This window comes from Phyllobates terribilis, unplaced genomic scaffold (genome assembly GCF_046119375.1).
Source record: "Phyllobates terribilis strain yellow unplaced genomic scaffold, ASM4611937v1 Scaffold_5__5_contigs__length_657084704, whole genome shotgun sequence".
Lineage (NCBI taxonomy): Eukaryota > Metazoa > Chordata > Amphibia > Anura > Dendrobatidae > Phyllobates > Phyllobates terribilis.
The window spans coordinates 412,046,257-412,072,285 of NW_027362765.1; the positions used below are offsets into that span (position 1 = coordinate 412,046,257).

Below are 26,029 nucleotides of genomic sequence, written 5' to 3' on the forward strand. Positions count from 1 at the left end.
TCCATGGCATCTCCCGAACATGTAATCACATGCTGACAGCTGCACGCAACGGGCTATGTGGCTAATGCCGGGGCCTTGGACATGTGCGGGGTATTGTGACAACGGCGAAAAAATAAATAAAATACCCTGTTACATTATTGTTTGTAAATAAATGTGACTTATTCTCTGTATTGTGAGTGGTACTGTACATCTTCACAACCTATGCAATTCATAAAGATTCAGTGATTGACTGCCCCTTTAAGAGAAAATATAAAGGATTTATTTTACATTTTTGAGAGATATATATGTATAGATATAGAAGATGGAGTTCAGGCGAATCGATATCTCATATCTTTACTGTCGTTAACCACAGGCTCGTTCAGTTGTCAGTTTTCGCCATATTGGTAGAATATAATGTCTCGTACATGTGATGATCAGTCCATGGTGATTGATAGATATATATATATTTATTTTTTTTAAGATCAGGACCTCCTCCTGAAAACAAGAGCGGTGACGCTGTGACCCGAGTGTCCCCCAAAACTGAAGGCTGGAGTCGGCAGTTCATCTGTCACTTCAAACTCTACAAAAAAAATGAAAAAAAATAAAATAAACGACAGCGTACATGAGACCAAACCCTCAGCTGTAGTGTAGTCATAGTGACATCATCACATCCACACACTGTCAGAAGACAGCATCGTCCAATGGCAGCAGCCCTGTGTGCACACGGCCTCCAATATTTCCATACAGTGCCACAGTCATCTGATGATATGACTGATGCAATGACATCAGGACGGACGACAGCTCCAGGGGGCACACACAGCTACCTCCAGACTACTTGTGCTACAGTTCAGCAATACACAGATCCTCTTCTAATGTTGCTTTACTTTTTCAAAACTGGAATCTGGTGGATACAGTGGCAACAGAAAAAAAAAAATCATCCTTTGGGAAGTGCATAAATGCCAGTTGTCAGAGACTAGCGATATTTAACATGTACAAGACTGCCCCCTAGTGACTTCCTCCAGGACTACACCACTTATGCTAAGTATGTGATGCCGTAGGGTGCTGGTCTGACATTTCTAACACTGGAAAACCAGATACTGTAAGGAAACAGGCATTAGTTTTTAAGGACGCAGCCAATTTTAATTTTTGTGCCGCACTTTTTTCTTCCAGAAGCCATAACTGTTTTTTGTAGTTTTAATCAACACCATTCATTTTAGGTGCATTCATTCAGGTCCTGGAACAAAAAGGGAACAAAAATAGAATTTCCAAGTGAGGTGAAATTGTCAAAAAAAAAAAGGCGCTTCCACCATTGTTTATTGTTGGTCTGGCAGCAGGATTCTACGATGGAAATGGTATGTATGTATACACATGCAACATATATTTTATTATTATTATTTTAGTGGTTTTAAAAAAAAAAACTGAACTTTTTCCAAGACTTGTAACTTTTTTCTTTCTCTCTGTGAATTGACTTGTGGGAGGGCTTTTTTTTTGTGTGTGGCGAGCTGTAGTTTTTATTGGCACCATTTTGGGGTACATACAATGTTTTGGTCATTTTGAATTGCATTTTTTAGGGGAGGCGTTTCACATTTATCTTTATGGCGTTTCATCATTTAACATTTTGGCAAATTGAACTTTTGCAGACAAGTCATGGTCTCCTGTGAAGCCCGGGCTGTGGTTGGGTGTCACAGGAGTACCAAGATGGCATCGGCACCACATGGTCTTGTCGGGGGTATGGGGGAGGCTAGGAGGAAAAAACAGGCATCTTACTGGGATTGCCACACAAAAATGCTCCTGATAAGGACTGACAGCGCCGTCTCAGTGTTTAGTCAGCAGTGATCGGAGCTAGCTCTGATCGCTGATGTCAGAGTCAGGTGCCGGCATCTACTGCATTGAGCAGACCCTGCTCCTGAACCTGCTCCATGACGGATAAAAATGTGAAATGTGATGGGGGTTAATAGTCTTTTGCTTAAAATTTCTGAGTCCTGGAAATCGGTTATAGTTTATCATAGAAGATTTATAGAAATCCAGATTGATGAACGTAATTAAAATCAGACTCCGTGAGCAAATAAATAATTTTTAATGCGAATATGCAATGCAAGGTGAAGAATGCAGTAATGTAATGTAGACACGACACGGAAGAGAAGAGGATATGTAGCGCCTGATGCACGGTACTTACCATTTCCAAACTTTTGGAGCAGTTCATCTTTAGTCCAGTTGCAGGAAGTTATGATGAAACGGCCATTTGGTTTTAATATTCGACATAGTGACTGGATATACTGCCTGCGTTTCTCTTCCGCACCACTGGGATCCAGACTCACTGCATCGAAGGTGCCCTTATCCAGACCGATGTCGTACTGCTCTGGAGGACTGAAGGAACCCAGGAAATCTGCAACCTAAAACCGGAAACCGGGAGACACATCAGGACAAGCAAACAAAAAGTTTAGGACTAGCGATGAGCAAGCGTGCTCACATTTAACCGAGCATGCTCAGTTGCTTACTTACTGAGTATCATCGGCGTGCTCGTGTATCATGTTTGAGTCCTTGCGTCTGCATGATTAATGGCTGTAAGACAGTCTCAACACATGCAGGGATTGCCGGTTTGTTAGGGAATCCTCACATTTGTTGAGGCTGTCTTACAACCATAGATCATGCAGACGCAGGGACTCAAACATAATATACGAGCACGCCGAAGATACTCGGTAAGCACCCGAGCATGCTTGGTTAAAGGGTTCAACGAGCATGCTCGCTCATCTCTATTTAGGAAATGTGGACATTAATGAGGTGGGGTTTCCCTGCTCGAGACCCCTCTATTAGCCAGAATGAAGAAGAGGGGGATTCAGACTGCCCTTGTATCACAAGTATCGCCATGTGCCCGATTGGCCACTCTGTAACACTACATTTCCCCTCCGGTGGCTGCTGTTATTGATATACCGAGCTATCCGCGGCTTTCTCCGACAAAGCCAGGCTCTTACCAGGAATGTCAGGAGCATTTTGAAGGAGGCTGGCTATGTAGTGACAAACCCTTTAAACAGATTATCTGGTTTAGCGCTCACATTGCATTCTGATTTCTGGGTAAGGAGCTGCTACAAGGGGCATCCAAAAAAATGTGCCAAAGTTTTGGCACAAAAGTAAGCCAACTAGTAGGAGGTGTAAAGTAGATAGGTTTATCAAGCAACATTTACATTTTGGTCACTTTGAGACGGTCTAGTCTAAGTCTGCACTTTGGACAGTATTAATATCGTGCCATTGTGTGCACACGGGCGCCGCATAATGCTGTTTCCCTGGGGAAACTGAACACTTGCAGCCCAGTTTCTCCTGAGATTAAAGAGGATGTCGGGTGAAAAGTATCAGCTATCCTTAGGACAAGTGATAACCTGCTGATCGGTGGGTTTCCAACCACTGGAACCTGCACCCATTACCACATCTCCGTGAGAATGGAGCGGCAGTGCGCACGCTCCACCACCGCTCCGCTTGGCTTTTTGCAGCAGACCCACAGAGAATGAATGCCGCAGTGATCAGGCATCTGACCTGCCACTATTTCATAACGGGGATAAAAGTTCCCCGTTCTGCCGATCAGCGGTCGGACCCCGACTAACCAATAGGTGTTAACATTTTTCACCAGAAAACCCCTTTAATGCTCATCACTGGAGATTCCTATTTGGGGAGCGACCTGTAATCAGGCAATTTTTGTGGGACTTCTAGTGACCAAACTGGATGGTAAAAAGTGCCAGCTCAGACGGAGGAGGTGTGCAAGGGGAAAGGAGCTCTGCAAGCACTGAAGCTTCTCTACAGTCCCTCCAGGGCCTTTCACACAGTGATATCACAACATAGCTGAGGCACAATCTGAAGCAACTACCTGAGAGATGGGAGCAAGGAGCAGGCTCGAGACCGGAGCCACCAAGCAAACACTGCAAGAACTTTTATTGCAAATATCTGAGTTCTTGCACAATGATTCAAGAGCACAGGGAAATTGTCATTCCTGGTGAAGGTTATACAACCCCTGGCAAAAATTATGGAATCACCGTGCTCAGTGGATGTTCATTCAGTTGTTTAATGTTGTTGAAAAAAACAGATCACAGACATGGCACAAAACTAAAGTCATTTCAAATGGCAACTTTAGGGCTTTAAGAAACACTAAAAGAAATCAAGATTAAAAATGTGGTACTCAGTAAGGGTAATTTTTTTCAGACCAAGCAGAGGGGAAAAATTATGGAATCATGAAAAACAAACACACAAAAGAACACCCCAATACATCACTAGTATTTTGTTGCACCACCTCTGGCTTTAATAACAGCTTGCAGTCTCTGAGGCATGGACTTAATGAGTGACAAACAGTACTCTTCATCAATCTGGCTCCAACTTTCTCTGATTGCTGTTGCCAGATCAGCTTTGCAGGTTGGAGCCTTGTCATAGACCATTTTCTTCAACTTCCACCAAAGATTTTCAATTGGATTGAGATCCGGACTATTTGCAGGCCATGACATTGACCTTATGTGTCTTCTTTCAAGGAATGTTTTCACAGTTTTTGCTCTATGGCAGGATGCATTATCATCTTGAAAAATGATGTCATCATCCCCAAACATCCTTTCAATTGATGGGATAAGAAAACTGTCCAAAATATAAATGTAAACTTGGGCATTTATTGAAGATGTAATGACAGCCATCTCCCCAGTGCCTTTACCTGACATGCAGCCCCATATCATCAATGACTGTGGAAATTTGCATGTTCTCTTCATGCAGTCATCTTTATAAATCTCATTGGAACGGCACCAAACAAAAGTTCCAGCATCATCACCTTGCCCAATGCAGATTCGCGATTCATCACTGAATATGACTTTCATCCAGTCATCCACCGTCCACGATTGCTTTTCCTTAACCCATTGTAACCTTGTTTTTTTCTGTTTAGGTGTTAATGATGGCTTTTGTTTAGCTTTTCTGTATGTAAATCCCATTTCCTTTAGGCGGTTTCTTACAGTTCGGTCACAGACATTGACTCCAGTTTCCTCCCATTCGTTCCTCATTTGTTTAGTTGTGCATTTCCTGTTTTGGAGACATATTGCTTTAACTTTCCGGTCTTGACGCTTTGATGTCTTCCTTGGTCTACCTGTATGATTTCCTTTAACAACCTTCCCATGTTGTTTGTATTTTTTCCAGATTTTAGACACAGCTGACTGTGAACAGCCAACATCTTTTGCAACATTGCATGATGATTTACCTTCTTTTAAGAGTTTGATAATCCTCTCCTTTGTTTCAATTGACATCTCTCGTGTTGGAGCCATGATTCATGTCAGTTCACTTGGTGCAACAACTCTCCAAGGTGTGATCACTCCTTTTTAGATGCAGACTAACGAGCAGATCTAATTTGATGCAGGTGTTAGTTTTGGAAATGAAAATTTACAGGGTGATTCCATAATTTTTTCCCTCTGCTTGGTCTGAAAAAAATTACCCTTACTGAGTACCACATTTTTAATCTTGATTTATTTTAGTGTTTCTTAAAGCCCTAAAGTTGCCATTTGAAATGACTTTAGTTTTGTGCCATGTCTGTGATCTGCTTTCTTTCAACAACATTAAACAACTGAATGAACATCCTCCGAGCCCGGTGATTCCATAATTTTTGCCAGGGGTTGTAGTTTAATTCTTCAATCTCTCACCTGTAGATTCACACTTTGAGACAATCTTTCCTTTTCACATATGTTTTTTGCGAGTGCTATAGCATCCGAACAGTAGTCGATACCCGTGAGATTGCTGTAGCCCGACTTTGCCTGCAGAGGAATCATAATTATACAGCAAATGTCTGATCAATGCAGAGTTCATCATTCGGTTTATTCCCAATTAGTACGTGTTCTACCTCTCACCAATTCCACCAGTAGCATGCCGTTCCCTGTGCCAATGTCCACTATTGAGGTCGTCGGCGGCACCTTCTGTGCATTCATCCATCGCACAACCCGGGTCATACTACCTTCTCCAAACCTGATAAAGAAAAGGCAGATGTAACATACGCACATCCATGTATATATTTACTTACTCATCTTTGGGCTGATACATTACATTCCCTTATCATGTTAAAGGATTTGCCACTTTTGGGGACAATTGTGTTTTGCAATTGAGTTTCATTAAAAATTTTGTACGGTTTACTTTCTATAGCCTATACTTTATTGCTGGCTGTAGAATGAGTTAACTGAGTATCCATCAGTAAGCCCAAAATGATCTGACAGGTAGTTTATAACTCTTTTATTGGTCTTATTCTGGGCCCTTCTCAGCTGATTTATGACCACAGACCACATAACAGTTGAATGTGTCGGGACATAAAGAGTCTGTAAAAGCCAAACTGCAACATTTTTAATGATACCTAATTGCAAAAATGATTAAGCCCAAATACATACACTAAATTAAAACAAATATTGACCCCAAAAGGTAATCATCCCCTATAAGCTGTGTGTGCAGTATAATACCATATAGAGTCCATACTGCTCCAGATTATAAAGCATTCTTTTCTAGCAGAATAGGTTATGGGGGAAATCCTATGGTTCTGCTGCAGAAAGCGAGGACGCTCGCTGAGTACACCAGAGCACTGCAGCACAGGGTACACTGTGGTGATGCAGAAGGATGGCAACAATGGTTCTGTGCACTGCATCACTATGCTGAGGGGATAAATGAGGCACAGTATGGGCGTGGATGGGATGTAAACAATCCCCCGCTCAGCACAGACCCTCTCAGTGGTACTCGGGACCCAGATTTTAACACTGATTACTCCCCTCCCCCCTCTTCCAGGACAAGGCTCTGCAGAAATCTTGTGTGGGTCTGTTCGACCTCCGCTCCATTCACTGTCTATGGGACTGCCGGAGAAAGCTGAGTGCTGGGCAGTCCCATAGGCAATAAATGCAGTGGGGGTCGAGCAGCTGCACCCCCAGATCATCCAGAAATAAATGATCCCCTATCCTGTAGATAGAGGATAACTTACCATCTTTGAAATAACCCTTTATGTCTTGGGTCTGATTATATTTAGGGGTCAGGTCTGATGTCCTATAATATATTAAAAGGGATTTCCAGTGAAAATCCTATGGATAATTATTAATATTGGATAACCAGCTTAAGCCACTTGCATTTTTACCACTGATAAAGTATCTCCCTATACGTCTTCCCCCGGGGGATGGGATGGAGCGCTTTATCCCACAGATTATATGTGCAGTATTTTCCTGCATTTCGGTTCATGTGAATGAGGACTATACCGAGGACTGCGCTATCATGACGCCACTCACCAGATCTCGCCTTCATCCCCGCAGTCCTGGAAGGTCTTCAGTTCACGGCTGTACACGGCGTCCCAACTAGGCAGGAACACAGAAGAACGAGCTGAGTGTCCGGTACCGCACTGAGCGTGTACTGACTGCGGCCGGCCCAGGATACCATCACTATGTGGTTATAAGTGTCAGAGTTGAGATGTCTGTGATAATTCTGCAGAGGAGCAGGCAAACCTGAAACTACAAGTCCAAGGATGCCTCAAGCTATACAATATGCTGCGAGTTGTGGGGTCTCTCTCTGCAGCCAAGGCCGGGAGTTGTGGGGTCTCTCTCTGCAGCCCAGGCCAGGAGTTGTGGGGTCTCTCTCTGCAGCCCAGGCCGGGAGTTGTGGGGCCTCTGTCTGCAGCCCAGGCCGGGAGTTGTGGGGCCTCTGTCTGCAGCCCAGGCCGGGAGTTGTGGGGTCTCTCTCTGCAGCCCAGGCCGGGAGTTGTGGGGTCTCTCTCTGCAGCCCAGGCCGGGAGTTGTGGGGTCTCTCTCTGCAGCCCAGGCCGGGAGTTGTGGGGTCTCTCTCTGCAGCCCAGGCCGGGAGTTGTGGGGTCTCTCTCTGCAGCCCAGGCCGGGAGTTGTGGGGTCTCTCTCTGCAGCCCAGGCCGGGAGTTGTGGGGTCTCTCTCTGCAGCCCAGGCCGGGAGTTGTGGGGTCTCTCTCTGCAGCCCAGGCCGGGAGTTGTGGGGTCTCTCTCTGCAGCCCAGGCCGGGAGTTGTGGGGTCTCTCTCTGCAGCCCAGGCCGGGAGTTGTGGGGTCTCTCTCTGCAGCCCAGGCCGGGAGTTGTGGGGTCTCTCTCTGCAGCCCAGGCCGGGAGTTGTGGGGTCTCTCTCTGCAGCCCAGGCCGGGAGTTGTGGGGTCTCTCTCTGCAGCCCAGGCCGGGAGTTGTGGGGTCTCTCTCTGCAGCCCAGGCCGGGAGTTGTGGGGTCTCTCTCTGCAGCCTAGGCCGGGAGTTGTGGGGTCTCTCTCTGCAGCCCAGGCCGGGAGTTGTGGGGTCTCTCTCTGCAGCCCAGGCCGGGAGTTGTGGGGTCTCTCTCTGCAGCCCAGGCCGGGAGTTGTGGGGTCTCTCTCTGCAGCCCAGGCCGGGAGTTGTGGGGTCTCTCTCTGCAGCCCAGGCCGGGAGTTGTGGGGTCTCTCTCTGCAGCCCAGGCCGGGAGTTGTGGGGTCTCTCTCTGCAGCCCAGGCCGGGAGTTGTGGGGTCTCTCTCTGCAGCCCAGGCCGAGAGTAGTGGGGTCTCTGCAGTCAGGCTGGGAGTAGTGGGGTCTCTGCAGTCAGGCTGGGAGTTGTGGGGTCTCTGCAGTCAGGCTGGGAGTTGTGGGGTCTCTGCAGCCAGGCTGGGAGTTGTGGGGTCTCTGCAGCCAGGCTGGGAGTTGTGGGGTCTCTGCAGTCAGGCTGGGAGTTGTGGGGTCTCTGCAGCCAGGCTGGGAGTTGTGGGGTCTCTGCAGTCAGGCTGGGAGTTGTGGGGTCTCTGCAGCCAGGCTGGGAGTTGTGGGGTCTCTGCAGTCAGGCTGGGAGTTGTGGGGTCTCTGCAGTCAGGCTGGGAGTTGTGGGGTTTCTGCAGCCAGGCTGGGAGTTGTGGGGTCTCTGCAGCCAGGCTGGGAGTTGTGGGGTCTCTGCAGCCAGGCTGGGAGTTGTGGGGTCTCTGCAGCCAGGCTGGGAGTTGTGGGGTCTCTGCAGCCAGGCTGGGAGTTGTGGGGTGACCATACAGTACTGACTGCTCTACAGTATAAGGTCTCATGCACACATCAGTATTTTTGCATCAGGAATGGAACTTACAGAGAAAAACTATATCTGATAGTTTGACACCTGTATACAAATACTGATATGTGAATGAGGTCTCAGAACTCCCTACAATGACTCCTGCTGTCTCCCATATGCTGCCTATGCGGGTATCAATATGGCGCCCCCCTGTGGCTCTTCCTGTACTCACTGCTCTTTAGTTCCCAGAGCTGAAGGCGAGAAATCCTCCTCACTCATCTCTGTGCAGTGTAGTGCCGGCCGAGAGCAATGCAGACGCTCTGCTGACGTCATCACCACGTGACCGGTCACATGTGGGGGAGGAGTTAAGTGCAGGAGTTGGTAGGCTGTGGTCCTGCTGTGCTGGGTGGCGGGGCTGCGGCAGAGCTGTGTGTGCCTGACATACAGTACAGACCAAAAGTTTGGACACACCTCATTTAAAGATTTTTCTGTATTTTCATGACTGAAAATTGTACATTCACACTGAAGGCATCAAAACTATGAATTAACACATGTGGAATTATATACTTAACAAAAAAGTGTGAAACAACTGAAAATATGTCTTATATTCTAGGTTATTCAAAGTAGCCACCTTTTGCTTTGATGACTGCTTTGCACACTCTTGGCATTCTCTTGATGAGCTTCAAGAGGTAGTCACCGGAAATGGTCTTCCAACAATCTTGAAGGAGTTCCCAGAGATGCTTAGCACTTGTTGGCCCCTTTGCCTTCACTCTGCGGTCCAGCTCACCCCAAACCATCTCGATTGGGTTCAGGTCGGGTGACTGTGGAGGCCAGGTCATCTGGCGTAGCACCCCATCACTCTCCTTCTTGGTCAAATAGCCCTTACACAGCCTGGAGGTGTGTTTGGGGTCATTGTCCTGTTGAAAAATAAATGATGGTCCAACTAAATGCAAACCGGATGGAATAGCATGCCGCTGCAAGATGCTGTGGTAGCCATGCTGGTTCAGTATGCCTTCAATTTTGAATAAATCCCCAACAGTGTCACCAGCAAAGCACCCCCACACCATCACACCTCCTCCTCCATGCTTCACGGTGGGAACCAGGCATGTAGAGTCCATCCATTCACCTTTTCTGCGTCGCACAAAGACACCGTGGTTGGAACCAAATATCTCAAATTTGGACTCATCAGACCAAAGCACAGATTTCCACTGGTCTAATGTCCATTCCTTGTGTTCTTTAGCCCAAACAAGTCTCTTCTGCTTGTTGCCTGTCCTTAGCAGTGGTTTCCTAGCAGCTATTTTACCATGAAGGCCTGCTGCACAAAGTCTCCTCTTAACAGTTGTTGTAGAGATGTGTCTGCTGCTAGAACTCTGTGTGGCATTGACCTGGTCTCTAATCTGAGCTGCTGTTAACCTGCGATTTCTGAGGCTGGTGACTTGGATAAACTTATCCTCAGAAGCAGAGGTGACTCTTGGTCTTCCTTTCCTGGGGCGGTCCTCATGTGAGCCAGTTTTTTTGTAGAGCTTGATGGTTTTTGCAACTGCACTTGGGGACACTTTCAAAGTTTGCCCAATTTTTTGGACTGACTGACCTTCATTTCTTAAAGCAATGATGGGCACTTGTTTTTCTTTACTTAGCTGCTTTTTTCTTGCCATAATACAAATTCTAACAGTCTATTCAGTAGGACTATCAGCTGTGTATCCACCAGACTTCTGCACAACACAACTGATGGTCCCAACCCCATTTATAAGGCAAGAAATCCCACTTATTAAACCTGACAGGGCACACCTGTGAAGTGAAAACCATTTCCGGTGACTACCTCTTGAAGCTCATCAAGAGAATCCCAAGAGTGTGCAAAGCAGTCATCAAAGCAAAAGGTGGCTACTTTGAAGAACCTAGAATATAAGACATATTTTCAGTTGTTTCACACTTTTTTGTTAAGTATATAATTCCACATGTGGTAATTCATAGTTTTGATGCCTTCAGTGTGAATGTACAATTTTCAAAGTCATGAAAATACAGAAAAATCTTTAAATGAGAAGGTGTGTCCAAACTTTTGGTCTGTACTGTACATTGTACATGGCAGTGTATTCCTATCAGCCTAGTCATAGTCTGCAGTACAGATCAAATACATGAAATCCTCCTCAGTACACCACTGGATCTTGTGGCTCCACACACTAAGTCTCCATATCTCTGTAATATGCAGGTTGTGAGTTCAAGACCTGAGTAGACACTAAAAAAAAAAATGAATTGCTTATTATTTTTAATACTTTTAGGCTACATTACCACGATCAGGAACAGCAATGCTTTGGACACAGTGTATTCTCGCTGCGTCCAAAACGCTGCGTTCGAATCACGCAGGTAAATCCACATGTGTTTACTGAACCATGTGGAGTTATTGCATCTAATGACATCCTAGTGTGGAAGTTTCATAGTGGAGACCTGCGCCGCTGGCAAGTTTACGCAGCATCAAACAGGAGCAGAGTGGGCATGGGATTTCTATAAATCCATCCACTGTGCTTCTAATGTAGAACGCAGCGCTGTGGATGCAGAGCAGGTGAGCGGCATCCAAAACGCTGCCATTACGGAGCATGGGCTTATAGCCTTATAGGAACAAGATAAATATTTTTCTTCACCTCAGTATACAGGCACCATAAAAATACATTGGTATATATACAATGTATTTTTATGGAGCTGTATACTCTGCTACTGGACTCATTGCAATGTAGAGTCAAGATAACCAAAATCTCCTATCTTTATCATTATGGGTTGTAGCCCAGTGATTAGAGCACACAGCCTGTGAGCAGTTGGGAAGCGTGGTGTGACACTGTGATTTGTGGAAACAACAAGGAGTGATCCAGGATCCAAAAGTCTTATTTAAAATAAATTATTTATTATTATAGCGCCATTAATTCCATGGCGCTTTACATGTGAGAAAGGGGTATACGTAGCGAAATCAATTACAATAGTCTTTAACAAAACGTGACGGCGACTGGTACAGGAGGAGCGAGGACCAGGGCCGGCTCCAGGATTCTCTGGGCCCCGGGCAAAAGAGTCTCAGTGGCCCCTTTAACACATACCACATACCGCAGAGAAATAAAAATATATATATATATAGTACAATGCAAAGATTTCACTTCTTACATTACATGAGTGATATCTATTGTAAATTCCACAATAGCTCAGAAACCGGTGAATCGCTCCACACAGTATACTGGCCCCCATAAAATGCTCCATACAGAATACTAGCCCCCAAATAACGCTCCATACAGAATACTGGCCCCCATATAACGCTCCATACAGAATACTGGCCCCCATATAACGCTCCATACAGAATACTGGCCCCCATATAACGCTCCATACAGAATACTGGCCCCCATATAACGCTCCATACGGAATACTGCCCCCCATATAACGCTCCATACGGAATACTGACCCCCATATAACGCTCCATACAGAATACTGGCCCCCATATAAAGCTCCATACAGAATACTGGCTCCCATAAAACGCTCCGTACAGGATACTGGCGTCCATAAAATGCTCCGTACAGGATACTGGCGTCCATAAAATGCTCCGTACAGGATACTGGCCCCATATAATGCTCCATACAGGATACTGGCCCCCATATAAAGCTCCATACAAGCTGTTCCCCCCACATAATGCCCTATGCAGGCTGTTCCCCCCTTATAATGCCCCATGCAGGATGTCACTTGTTATGCACACGCCCGGGCTGAGCGGCGTGTGCGTGTGATTGTAGTGATTCCACTGGACCGTGCCGGAGAGTGAATGCCTGGAGGGGCTTAACTAGGTATTCACCCGATCCGACCAGGGTCGCACGACGGCATACGACGCCAGTGCACCAAGGAGGAACCGAGCAGAGGGACCAGGTGCTACTCCAGGACAGACCCCGGACACGGCTGTTGACCCACACAGGGGAATACAGGAACAGACTGGTAGGCTGGCACACAGACTGGTGGGTATAGGCAGGCACGACTGGTATGCAGGCAGGCGGGTATGCAGGCAGGGGGGTACAGGCAAGCACAGCTAGAGTGCAGACAGGGAGGCACTAGCAGGTAGGAACACAGGTGGGATAGGACCCAGTACACACTGGGACTCAGGAACAATACAGGCAGAGGGGTACAGGCAAGCACAGCTAGAGTGCAGACAGGGAGGCACTAGCAGGTAGGGACACTGGCGGGATAGGACCCAGTACACACTGGGACTCAGGAACAGAACCACAGATGTGGCGGACAAACACAGCAGAGTGAGGCCGCCCAGAGAGGTGAGCGAGAACAGGGCAGGACAAGGCCGCCTGGAGCGGTGAGCAAGAGTAGAGCAGGACAAGGCCGCCAGGAGCGGTGAACAAAGGATCAGAGCTGAGCGAGACTGCTGGAGCAGTGAGCAAGAGTAAAGCAGGACGAGGCCGCCTGGAGCGGTGAGCAAGAGTGGAGCGAGACTGCCGGAGCAGCGAGCAAAAGGGTCAGAGCGGAGCAAGGCTGCCGGAGCAGCGAGCAAAGGAGTCAGAGCAGGCTAGAACCGCCGGAGCAGTAAGCAAAGGAGTCAGAGCAGACTAGAACCGCCGGAGCGGTGAGCAAAGGAGTCAGAGCAGGCTAGAACCGCCGGAGCGGTGAGCAAAGGAGTCAGATCAGGCTAGAACCGCCGGAGCGGTGAGCAAAGGAGTCAGAGCAGGCAAGGCTGAGTAGGGGGGACAGGGCTCTGTTCACACGGAACAGACAGGAAGGGAAAGGCAGAGCCAGACACCCACAGGGTACTTGCAGTGAAGTAGCGAGTGGACCACAAACTCACAAACGGGAGTACAGAGACAACAGGCAGGAGTTAGGTACGAGTTCAGACTCTGCAGAAAAAGGAAAGGAACAGACATAGAGAAAAGACAGATGAAAGATAGGAGAGAGTACAGACTGGAACTGAGTGTACGGACGAGACCGACACAGGAGCGGGTCTGGGAATACGGCCCCCAGAGAGGCGGGACGAACAGGCAAGGAGCGTGTTCAGACAGGACAGACAAGATACAGGAGCAGGTCTGGGTAATCGGCCCCCAGAGAGGCGGGACGAACAGGCAAGGAGCGTGTTCAGACAGGACAGACAAGATACAGGAACGGATCTAGGTAATCGGCCCCTAGAAGGCGGGAGGAACAGGCTAGGAGCGTGTTCAGACAGGACTGGAAATACAGCCTCCAGGAAAGGCAGCAGGCAAGAGTACACAGACAGGACTCAGTTCAGACACGGGAACTGATACCGCAAGGCAGGAGACAAAGACAGGACTCAGCTCAGACACGGGAACTGATACCGCAAGGCAGGAGACATAGACAGGACTCAGTTCAGACACGGGAACTGATACCGCAAGACAGGAGACAAAGAACGGGACCTGGCACCTTCAGAGTGAAAGCACACACTGAATGAAACACTATGCTCAGGCAGGGATAGATGGGAGCAGCTGAGCTATATACCAGGTGACAGACAGCAATAGGCTGAGGACGCACAAGGGGTGTGACCCACAGCAGGTACAAAAAGCAGGAAGTGATCGGGCGCCGCCCTTAAGCAGCAGAAACAGACACAAACAGACAGCATGGAGGGAAGCCAGAGAGACATTCTGGACTGGAGATCAAGTGCGCGCTCTTGCACAGTGGGAGATGGACCACCATGCAAGGACGCCGCCAGGTATGTTACAGTACCCCCCCCCTTACGCCCCCTCTTCTTCAGGCCTGCCAGAATCTTCCGCAGGGAATTCGAGGACCAGTCGTTCACTTCAAGGAGATCACTTCCACTGTCCACAGGAAAAACTGATCTCATCTGGTTAGCTAGGATGCTACCTCCTATCCAGCCATCCTCAGCAACAGACGAAACGGGTGGAGTACCAGGAACAGCACACAAGGAAGTCTCTCTCCACATATTTTCAGGTGGCACCCCAGAGGGTACAGGAGACAACTGGAAGTCCTTCACCGGGTTGGAGGGGGACAGAGACTTGGGGGTAATCTCTGCTTCGAGGTACATCTTGTCAAGCTCACAGGAAGAAATAGACGGGTTATCAGGTACATAATGAGGAAAAGTCACTGTCTCTTTGTTATCTGGTGGTACCCCGGAGGATTCAGGAAACAACTGGAGGTCCTCCGCCGGGTCAGAAGAGTGCAGAGGCTCAAAGAAAACATCTGCTTCAGAGTACACTAGGTCGGACTCACTGGACGAAGCAGGCGAGGTATCGGGTACCGAGTATAGGAAAGTCTCTGTCCATTCACCACCAGGTGGCACCCCGAAGGGTTCTGGAGACAACTGGCGGTCCTCCGCCTGGTCAGAGGGGTGTAGAGACTCACGGGTAACCTCTGCTTCAGAGTACACTAGGTCGGACTCACTGGACGAAGCAAGCGAGGTATCTGATCTAGGATATAGGAGAGTCTCTGTCCTTTCGCTACCAGGTAGCACCCCGAAGGGTTCTGGAGACAACTGGAGGTCCTCCGCCTGGTCGGAGGGGTGTAGAGACTCGGGAGTAACCTCTGCTTCGGAGTACACTAGGTTGGACTCACTGGACGAAGCGAGCGAGGTATCAGGTACAGAGTATAGGAGAGTCTCTGTCCTTTCGCTACCAGGTAGCACCCCGAAGGGTTCAGGAGACAACTGGAGGTCCTCCGCCTGGTCGGAGGGGTGTAGAGACTCGGGGGTAACTACCACTTTGGGGTACCCATTGTCAGGCTCACAGGACGAAGCGGACAAAGTATCGAGTACCGGGTGTAGAGAAGTCTCTCTCCATTTGTCATCGAGTGGTATCCCGGAGGATTCAGGAGGCAACAGGGGGTCCTCCACCAGGTAGTAGAGGTGCACAGACTCTGAGGTAACCACAGCTTTGGAGCATCCTTGGACATGCACACCGGTTAAAGTGGGTGAAGCATCTGATGCCGGGTGCAGGAAGTTCTCCTGTGTGGAGTCTGGATGGGCAGAAGTCTCTTCGGGCAGGAGAACTGGTGCACTACCCACGCACATTACCCGTTGGGGCTTCTCCGGGATACAGGGAGATGAAGCTTCAGTAGGGACTTCAAGGTTGGGGTCAGGAGGTCTCAGGGAGGACAGACCCTGGCGTGACGGCTTGCCTCTACGTCTAGCACGTCTGGACTGCCTCTTGAGGTTGGGAGAAGTATTCCGGAAAGCGTAGTCACCCTGTGAGGATTCTGGGTGGGCAGTAGTCTCATTGGGCTGGAGGACTATTGCGCTACCCACACACATTACCCGTCGGGGCTGCTCCGGGATATTGGGAAGTGAAGCTTCAGCAGGGGCTTCAGGGTTAGGGTCCTCGAAGACCATACGAAAGGCCACCAGGAAGGCCTGCAGGTCAAGGACGACAGGATCCCATGCTTCCCATAGGGGGGTGACCCATTTCAAGGCATCACCCGCTAGGTAGTCAATCATAAAGGCCACTTTAGCCCAATCGGAAGGAAAATAGAGAGGGTAGGCCTTAAAGTGTAGCATGCATTGCTCCACAAATGCACGACACTGTCTTGGATCCCCATAGTAACGTGGCGGATCCGCAGGAACGAGAGCTGATAGATCCATCTGGACGGTGCGTAATTGCCTGGAACTCAGCTAAGGAAAAAAAAAATAATAATTTATTTATGTGCATGTATTCGCTGGAAAACTTCTCAGAGAGCGAAGGCTGTGGGGCTCAACGGGAACCATGGCCTGAGCATGCTGTTATGCACACGCCCGGGCTGAGCGGCGTGTGCGTGTGATTGTAGTGATTCCACTGGACCGTGCCGGAGAGTGAATGCCTGGAGGGGCTTAACTAGGTATTCACCCGATCCGACCAGGGTCGCACGACGGCATACGACGCCAGTGCACCAAGGAGGAACCGAGCAGAGGGACCAGGTGCTACTCCAGGACAGACCCCGGACACGGCTGTTGACCCACACAGGGGAATACAGGAACAGACTGGTAGGCTGGCACACAGACTGGTGGGTATAGGCAGGCACGACTGGTATGCAGGCAGGCGGGTATGCAGGCAGGGGGGTACAGGCAAGCACAGCTAGAGTGCAGACAGGGAGGCACTAGCAGGTAGGAACACAGGCGGGATAGGACCCAGTACACACTGGGACTCAGGAACAATACAGGCAGAGGGGTACAGGCAAGCACAGCTAGAGTGCAGACAGGGAGGCACTAGCAGGTAGGGACACTGGCGGGATAGGACCCAGTACACACTGGGACTCAGGAACAGAACCACAGATGTGGCGGACAAACACAGCAGAGTGAGGCCGCCCAGAGAGGTGAGCGAGAACAGGGCAGGACAAGGCCGCCTGGAGCGGTGAGCAAGAGTAGAGCAGGACAAGGCCGCCAGGAGCGGTGAACAAAGGATCAGAGCGGAGCGAGACTGCTGGAGCAGTGAGCAAGAGTAAAGCAGGACGAGGCCGCCTGGAGCGGTGAGCAAGAGTGGAGCGAGACTGCCGGAGCAGCGAGCAAAAGGGTCAGAGCAGGCTAGAACCGCCGGAGCGGTAAGCAAAGGAGTCAGAGCAGACTAGAACCGCCGGAGCGGTGAGCAAAGGAGTCAGAGCACGCTAGAACCGCCGGAGCGGTAAGCAAAGGAGTCAGAGCAGGCTAGAACCGCCGGAGCGGTGAGCAAAGGAGTCAGAGCAGGCAAGGCTGAGTAGGTGGGACAGGGCTCTGTTCACACGGAACAGACAGGAAGGGAAAGACAGAGCCAGACACCCACAGGGTACTTGCAGTGAAGTAGCGAGTGGACCACAAACTCACAAACGGGAGTACAGAGACAACAGGCAGGAGTTAGGTACGAGTTCAGACTCTGCAGAAAAAGGAAAGGAACAGACATAGAGAAAAGACAGATGAAAGATAGGAGAGAGTACAGACTGGAACTGAGTGTACGGACGAGACCGACACAGGAGCGGGACACAGGAGCGGGTCTGGGAATACGGCCCCCAGAGAGGCGGGACGAACAGGCAAGGAGCGTGTTCAGACAGGACAGACAAGATACAGGAGCAGGTCTGGGTAATCGGCCCCCAGAGAGGCGGGACGAACAGGCAAGGAGCGTGTTCAGACAGGACAGACAAGATACAGGAACGGATCTAGGTAATCGGCCCCTAGAAGGCGGGAGGAACAGGCTAGGAGCGTGTTCAGACAGGACTGGAAATACAGCCTCCAGGAAAGGCAGCAGGCAAGAGTACACAGACAGGACTCAGTTCAGACACGGGAACTGATACCGCAAGGCAGGAGACAAAGACAGGACTCAGCTCAGACACGGGAACTGATACCGCAAGGCAGGAGACATAGACAGGACTCAGTTCAGACACGGGAACTGATACCGCAAGGCAGGAGACATAGACAGGACTCAGTTCAGACACGGGAACTGATACCGCAAGACAGGAGACAAAGAACGGGACCTGGCACCTTCAGAGTGAAAGCACACACTGAATGAAACACTATGCTCAGGCAGGGATAGATGGGAGCAGCTGAGCTATATACCAGGTGACAGACAGCAATAGGCTGAGGACGCACAAGGGGTGTGACCCACAGCAGGTACAAAAAGCAGGAAGTGATCGGGCGCCGCCCTTAAGCAGCAGAAACAGACACAAACAGACAGCATGGAGGGAAGCCAGAGAGACATTCTGGACTGGAGATCAAGTGCGCGCTCTTGCACAGTGGGAGATGGACCACCATGCAAGGACGCCGCCAGGTATGTTACATCACTTCTCTCCTCATATAATGCCCCATGCCGGATGTCACCCCCATATAATGCCCCATGCAGGATGTCATCCCCATATAATGCCCCATGCAGGATGTCATTTCTCCACCCCCATATAATGCCCCATGCAGGATGTCACTTCTCCCCACCCATATAATGCCCTATGCAGGATGTTCCTTTCCCCCCATATAATGCCCCATGCAGGATGTCCCTTCCCCCCCATATAATTCCCCATGCAGGATGTCCCTTCCTCCCCATATAATGCCCCATGCAGGATGTCACCCCTTATATAATGCCCCATGCAGGATATCACTTCTCCCCCCATATAATGCCCCATGCAGGAAGTCACCCCCTATATAATACCGCATGCAGGATGTCACCCCCCCATATAATGTCCCATGCAGGATGTCACTCCCCCCCCTCATATAATGCCCTATGCAGGATGTCCCTTTCCCCCCCATATAATGCCGCATGCAGGATATCACCTCCTCTCTTTATAATGCCCCATGCAGGATGTCACCCCCCCTTCTTTATAATGCCCCATGCAGGATATCACCCCCCTCTCTTTAAAATGCCCCATGCAGGATGTCACCCCCCCTCTTTATAATGCCCCATGCAGGATGTCACCCCCCCATATAATGCCGCATACCTCCCATACATTAAAAAAAAAAAAATCAAATACTCACCTCACTCCTCCTCACCTGCTGATGCTGCTCAGGTCCGGAGTCCAGCGTCGCCGGCGTCTTCCCGCTGTGCGCTGCCTGAGACAGCTCAGGGGAGGGTGCAGTGGAAAGACGTCACCGCACCCTCTGACCTGAGACGTCACAAGGAGCGCACAGCAGGAAGACAGCGGATCTGCAGAGGCACGAGGAGAGGTAAATATCCGGCTGCCGGGGTCCTGACCAAGCAGAGGAGATGGGCGGGTGCTGGCAAAGCTCTCCTCCACCCATAGCCCGACCGCGAGTGGGCCCCCCCACCTGCTCAGGGCCCCGGCACTTGACCGGGTGCTGACGCCGGTCCTGGCGAGGACCCTGCCCGCGAGGGCTCACAATCTACAAGATAAATAATCCTTTATTGGAAAAGTATTTTAAAAATCATATGCAGAAAAGTCACAGCCCCCACGGGAGGAGGTGTTGTAAAGACATGTTTCAGAACTTATGGTCCTTAATCATTACGATGATTAAGGACCATAAGGTCTGAAACGCGTCTGTACATCACCTCCTCCCATGGGGGCTGTGACTTTTCTGCATATGATTTTTAAAATACTTTTCCAATAAAGGATTATTTATTTTAAAGAAGACTTTTGGATGCTGGATCACTCCTTGTTTTATCCTGTTAATCTCCCGGGGCACTGCCGGCTGTTACAGATCCGGGTGGTGGAACCTCTGTGCTGCGGTGCAAGGAGGGACCAGAGGGGCGTAACTAGGCATCAACTCGGACCGACCAAGGTCGTACGGCGGCTCAATCGACTCCGTGACCTGGGAGGGACCGAGCAGAGGGACCAGGTGCTACTCTGGGACCGACCTTGTATGAGAGCAGGTGACTCCCACGGGTCAGAAGGCAGGGACTGACTGAGCAGATGAGCACGGCAGGCAGGCTGACTGGTGATCCGGGCAGACGGACTGGCAGACATGGCAGGTAACAAGCAGGAGCCTCCAGGTAGGCTGGCTGGTAGGCACGGCAGGTAACAGGCAGGTGCTTCCAGGTAAGCGGGCTGGCAGGCACGGCAGGTAACGGGAAGGTGCTTCCAGGTAAGGTAAGCAGGCGGACAGAGCCCATAGACAGACTGGCGGACTGGACTGTAGACAGACTGTCGGGCTGGAGAGTAGACAAGCTGGCGGGCTGGACTTGTAGTCAGGCTGGCGGGCTGGACTTGTAGTCAGGCTGGCGGGCTGGACTTGTAGTCAGGCTGGCGGGCTGGACTTGTAGTCAGGCTGGCGGTTTGGACTGGTAGTCAGGCTGGCGGGCTGGACTGGTAGTCAGGCTAGCAGTGGGACCTGAGGGCTGAAGCAGAGTATAACACACAAAGCTACAACCTTGCACGGGCACCTCCATTTTGGAGGTGTCTTTTATATGAGAGGTCCTCCGGCCATTGGCCGGGGACTCCTTAGGATGGCGCGCGACCCCTTTAAGAGGGAGGGAGCGCGCGCGCGCCCTAAGCACAATGCCCGGGAAGCTGCGCGTGCCGGCAGCAACAGAGGCAGGAGCGCCGGAGGACACCGGGCAGGGAGCGCGGCGGTAAGGGGGACAGCGTCTCTGCCTGTCAGGGAGCAGAGATGCCGATACTACAGTACCCCCCCCCCCCTTTAAAATCCCTCTTTTTTAGGCCTGAAAGAATTTTTTTAAGGAGAAGCGGGGCGTGGATGTTCTCCCTGGGTTCCCAAGTTCTCTCCTCTGGACTAAACCCCTTCCAATCCACCAGAAAAAAGGATTTTCCTCTTACCCTCTTGGTGGCCAGAATGTTCTCTACCTCATAGACGTCCTTAGCGGAGACCGGTCTGGGGAGGTACCTGGATTGTCGGAAAAAGAATTAAGCACAACTGGTTTGAGGAGAGATACGTGGAAGGAGTTGGGAATCCGTAAGGTGGCCGGGTGTTTTAACTTGTAAGCTACAGGGTTGATTCGCTGAAGGACTTCAAATGGGCCGATGAACCGTGGACTCAACTTATAGGAGGGTATTTTGAGACGAACATGTTTGGAGGAGAGCCAAACCTTGTCTCCCGGACGGAATTGAGGCGGATCCAGACGTCTCTTATCAGCATGCTTCTTCATCCGCTCGGAGGATTGAAGAAGTGCGGACCTAGTGTCCTCCCAAATGGTAGAAAATTTGCTGACCAGAGACTCCGCGGCAGGGTTGTCCACAGCAGCGGAAACGGGAAACGGAATCCGGGGATGTTGACCGTAGACCACAAAGAACGGGGACTTGGAAGAAGATTCGCTCTCATGGTTGTTGTAGGAGAACTCGGCCCATGGTAGAAGCTCTACCCAATCGGTATGGTGAGCATTGACGAAGTGTTGGAGGTAGCTGGTAAGGATCTGATTGATATGTTCCACTTGGCCATTGGACTGCGCATGGTAAGCAGAGGATAAATCCAGGATGACATCCAGCAGTTTACACTGGACCCCTCGATCAGACACTATGTGGAGGAGTAGGCCGTGGAGACGAAAGATGTGATGGATGAAATCCTTAGCCAGCACAGATGCAGACGGGAGACCAGGCAGAGGGATGAAGTGGGCCATTTTAGAAAAGCGGTCAGCGACCACCCAAATGACCGTACAACTGGCAGAAACAGGGAGATCAGTAATAAAGTCCATAGCAATGTGTTGCCACGGGGCAGCAGGTACAGGAAGAGGCAGGAGACGGCCGGCTGGAAGATGTCTGGGAACTTTATTGCGAGCACAGGACGAACAGGCCGTGATGAAGTCTACCACATCCTGGCGCAGGGTAGGCCACCAGTAATGCCGGGTAATGAGCAGGAAGGTCTTCTTCTGGCCAGCATGGCCGGCTAGTTTGGATGAATCACCCCAGTGAAGAACCTTCTTACGATCCCGAACCGCTACAAACGTCTTACCGGGTGGGAGACGAGAAAGGTCCAAGGGGGCCACATTCATCACTTTGGAGGGATCGATGATATGCATAGGCTCCTCCTCTTGATCGGACGACAGGAAGGATCAGGACAAGGCGTCGGCTTTAACGTTCTTGTCCGCCGGGCGGTAATGTAGGGTAAAGTTGAAGCGGCCGAAGAACAAAGACCACCGGGCCTGACGCGGATTGAGTCTTTGGGCATTCTGTAGATAAGCCAGGTTTTTGTGGTCAGTATAGATGACCACCGGGTGCAGCGTCCCCTCGAGCAGGTAACGCCACACCTCCAGCGCCAATTTCATGGCTAGCAGTTCTCGGTCTCCTATGGGGTAGTTGCGCTCAGACGAGGAGATGAGCTTGGAGAACAAGCCGCAGGTTACCATTCTCCCGGATGGAGATTTCTGGGTGAGCACCGCTCCAGCTCCGGAAGAGGAAGCATCAACCTCCAGAAAGAACTGTTTGTTGCTATCTGGACGGTGCAGCACAGGGGCGGAAGAGAAGGCTTGTTTTAAGGAAAGGAAGGCCTCCTCCGCTTCGGACAGTCATTCCTTAGGATTCAGATGAGCGCAGAGATGGGAGCAGTCCGGGAAGAGAAATGTGGAATGAAGAGACGGTAATAGTTGGCGAAGCCCAGGAATTGCTGAATCGCCTTCAACCCCTCCGGACGGGGCCACTTTAAGACGGCAGAGACCTTCTCGGGGTCCATCCGTAGACCAGTCTTAGAGATAATATAGCCCAGGAACGGAAGGGAGGTCTGCTCGAAGAGGCACTTCTCAAATTTTGCATAAAGGTGATTCTGCCTGAGCCTACCCAGGACCTGACGAACATCCCTCCGGTGTGTGGGAAGATCCGGAGAGAAGACCAAGATGTCGTCCTGGTACACCACCACGCAAGAATATAAGAGGTCAGGGAAGATGTCGTTAACTAATTCTTGGAAGACGGCGGGAGCATTACAGAGACCGAAGGGCATCACACGGTATTCATAGTGACCGTTCCGGGTATTGAATGCCGTCTTCCACTCGTCTCCTTGGCGGATCCGGACCAAGTTATATGCCCCACGAAGATCGAGATCTTCGCGTCTTTAAGGCGGTCGAACAGCTCAGAGATGAGCGGCAGGGGGTATTTGTTTTTGATAGCGATTTGGTTGAGACCTCTATAATCGATACATGGGCGTAGTGAACCGACTTTCTTTTTTACGAAGAAAAATCCAGCTCCAGCCGGGGAGGAAGATTTCCGGATGAATCCCCTAGCCAGATTTTCTTCAATGTACTCCGACATGGCCCGGGTTTCGGCCAACGACAACGGGTAAATACGCCCACGGGGTGGAGAGCCACCAGGTATCAGGTCGATAGGGCAGTCATATGGCCTATGAGGTGGCAGTGTCTCTGCCTCCTTCTTGTCAAAGACATCAGCATAGGACCAGTAAGGTGCCGGTAGACTGGGTAAATTAGTCGGAGTAGATGGAGGTCAAGCCGGGCGAACGGGAACCAGGCAGGTCTTATGGCAATCCTGCCCCCAACGGAGCACCTCACAGGACTGCCAGTTCAGAACGGGTTCATGTCTCTGTAGCCAGGGTAGACCTAACAAAAGAGGGTGAGAGAGTCCGGAAAGCACATGGAAGGAGATCCTCTCTGAGTGCAGCATTCCCACTTGCAGGGTTACGGGCTCTGTGACGAGCAAGAAGGTCACCGGAAGGAGTCTTCCATCCACGGAAGCGACTGCCAATGGTTCAGCCAGAGATTTGGTAGGGATCTGATATTTCTGTACAAGGGACTGGGAAATGAGATTCCCAGTGGCTCCGGAGTCCAGAAGGGCGGACTCAAAGAAGCGGTTCTCTCCACAGGAGATAGAGACGGACAAAGTCAAGAACGGAGAGGATTTACTCTTGCCTAGGACGACCTCTCCGAGCGGTACTAGACACTGGAGTTTCCCGGCTTCACCGGGCAGGAACAGATCAGGTGCTCCTTACTACCACAGTAGAAGCAGCTCCCCTCGGCTCGGCGTGTTTCTTGGCGAGACTTGACCATCTTGGTCTGGTCGATCTGCATAGGTTCGGGCCAGCATGCCCGGGGAGTTGCTGATTGGGAAGCCGGTTTCTGGAAAACAGGAGCAAGACGAGGAAATCTTCTCTCCCGGGTAGTCTCCTTAGCTCGTTCTAGGAAGCGGATGCCAATCCGGGTTGCTAGTGACACCAGATCATCCAGGGTGGTAGTAATGTCCCGGCCGGTTAACTCGTCCTTAATCCTACAGGAAAGGCCCTCCCAGAAGGTGGACACCAGGGCCTCGTTGTCCCAGGCAAGCTCAGAAGCGAGGGTACAGAACCGTATGGCATACTGTGCCACGGTGAGACTCCCTTGACGGAGACGGAGCAATGAGGAGGCAGTAGAAATCCTTCGTCCGGGTTCATCGAAGACCTTCCGGAAGGCAGTGAGGAAAGCCGGAAGATCGGACACCAGGGAATCCCCTCTCTCCCATAGAGGATTTAGCCATGCCAATGCTTCCCCGGTGAGGTGAGACATGATGAACACCACCTTGGCCCGGTCGGAGGGAAACTGATGTGGCAGAAGTTCAAAGTGCAGTGTGCACTGGTTCAGAAAGCCCTGACATAGGAAGGGGTCACCTCCAAAACAAGGAGGCGCAGAGAGCCGAGGTCCTAGGCTGGATGCCGTGGTATTGGTAGGCAGCGGCGCTGCTGGAGCGGGTGTCGCTCGACTTGAGGTGGACACAGGTGGAACAGACAGTGTATCCAGGCGAGAGTTGACAGACCGCAGGTAGGTCAGGAGGGTTTCTTGTTGGGATCTCTGACGAGAAACCTCCTGGTACAGGTCAGTAAGCGAAGGGGCCTGGGGGCCACCGGGTTCCATGGCCCGTGCAAACTGTTACGGATCCGGGTGGTGGAACCTCTGTGCTGCCGTGCAAGGAGGGACCAGAGGGGCGTAACTAGGTATCAACTCGGACCGACCAAGGTCGTACGGCGGCTCAATCGACTCCGTGACCAGGGAGGGGCCGAGCAGAGGGACCAGGTGCTACACTGGGACCGACCTTATATGAGAGCAGGTGACTCCCACGGGTCAGAAGGCAGGGACTGACCGGTACAGCACATGAGTACGGCAGGCAGGCTGACGGGTGATCCGGGCAGACGGACTGGCAGACACGGCAGGTAACAAGCAGGAGCCTCCAGGTAGGCTGGCTGGTAGGCACGGCAGGTGCTTCCAGGTAAGCGGGCTGGCAGGCACAGCAGGTAACGGGCAGGTGCTTCCAGGTAAGGTAAGCAGGCGGACAGAGCCCATAGACAGACTGGCGGACTGGACTGAAGACAGACTGTCGGGCTGGAGAGTAGACATGCTGGCGGGCTGGACTTGTAGTCATGCTGGCGGGCTGGACTTGTAGTCATGCTGGCGGGCTGGACTTGTAGTCATGCTGGCGGGCTGGACTTGTAGTCATGCTGGCGGGCTGCACTTGTAGTCAGGCTGGCGGGCTGGACTTGTAGTCATGCTGGCGGGCTGAACTTGTAGTCATGCTGGCGGGCTGGACTTGTAGTCATGCTGGCGGGCTGGACTTGTAGTCATGCTGGCGGGCTGGACTTGTAGCCATGCTGGCGGACTGGACTTGTAGTCAGGCTGGCGGGCTGGACTTGTAGTCAGGCTGGCGGGCTGGACTTGTAGACAGGCTGGCGGGCTGGACTGGTAGTCCGGCTGGCGGGCTGGACTGGTAGTCAGGCTAGCAACGGGACCTGAGGGCTGAAGCAGAATATAACACACAAAGCTACAACCTTGCATGGGCACCTCC

General features: G+C 50.9%; 1 protein-coding gene across 1 annotated transcript; it reads right to left on the reverse strand.

Annotated features, from left to right (window-relative positions):
• Positions 1 to 236: 236 nt before the first annotated feature.
• On the reverse strand, positions 237 to 9,320 carry EEF1AKMT2 (EEF1A lysine methyltransferase 2). The gene is made up of 6 exons (XM_073681349.1): positions 9,192 to 9,320; positions 7,239 to 7,304; positions 5,835 to 5,949; positions 5,631 to 5,741; positions 2,156 to 2,372; positions 237 to 559 (listed from the first exon to the last, which is right to left on the reverse strand). The coding sequence occupies exons 1-6, from the start codon at positions 9,290 to 9,292 to the stop codon at positions 462 to 464; spliced, it is 708 nt and encodes a 235-aa protein (XP_073537450.1). The 5' UTR covers positions 9,293 to 9,320; the 3' UTR covers positions 237 to 461.
• Positions 9,321 to 26,029: the final 16,709 nt, after the last annotated feature.

What these genes read in the sequence shown, in the direction of transcription:
- EEF1AKMT2 (XM_073681349.1), bottom strand. Translation starts at nt 9,292, where the DNA reads ATGACGTCAGCAGAGCGTCTGCATTGCTCTCGGCCGGCACTACACTGC. An exon ending in GCTCTGGGAACTAAAGAGCA is followed by an intron (nt 7,305 to 9,191) that starts GTGAGTACAGGA and finishes GTTCCTGCCTAG; the next exon opens with TTGGGACGCCGTGTACAGCC. An exon ending in CTCAAAGTGTGAATCTACAG is followed by an intron (nt 2,373 to 5,630) that starts GTGAGAGATTGA and finishes TTCCGGTTTTAG; the next exon opens with GTTGCAGATTTCCTGGGTTC.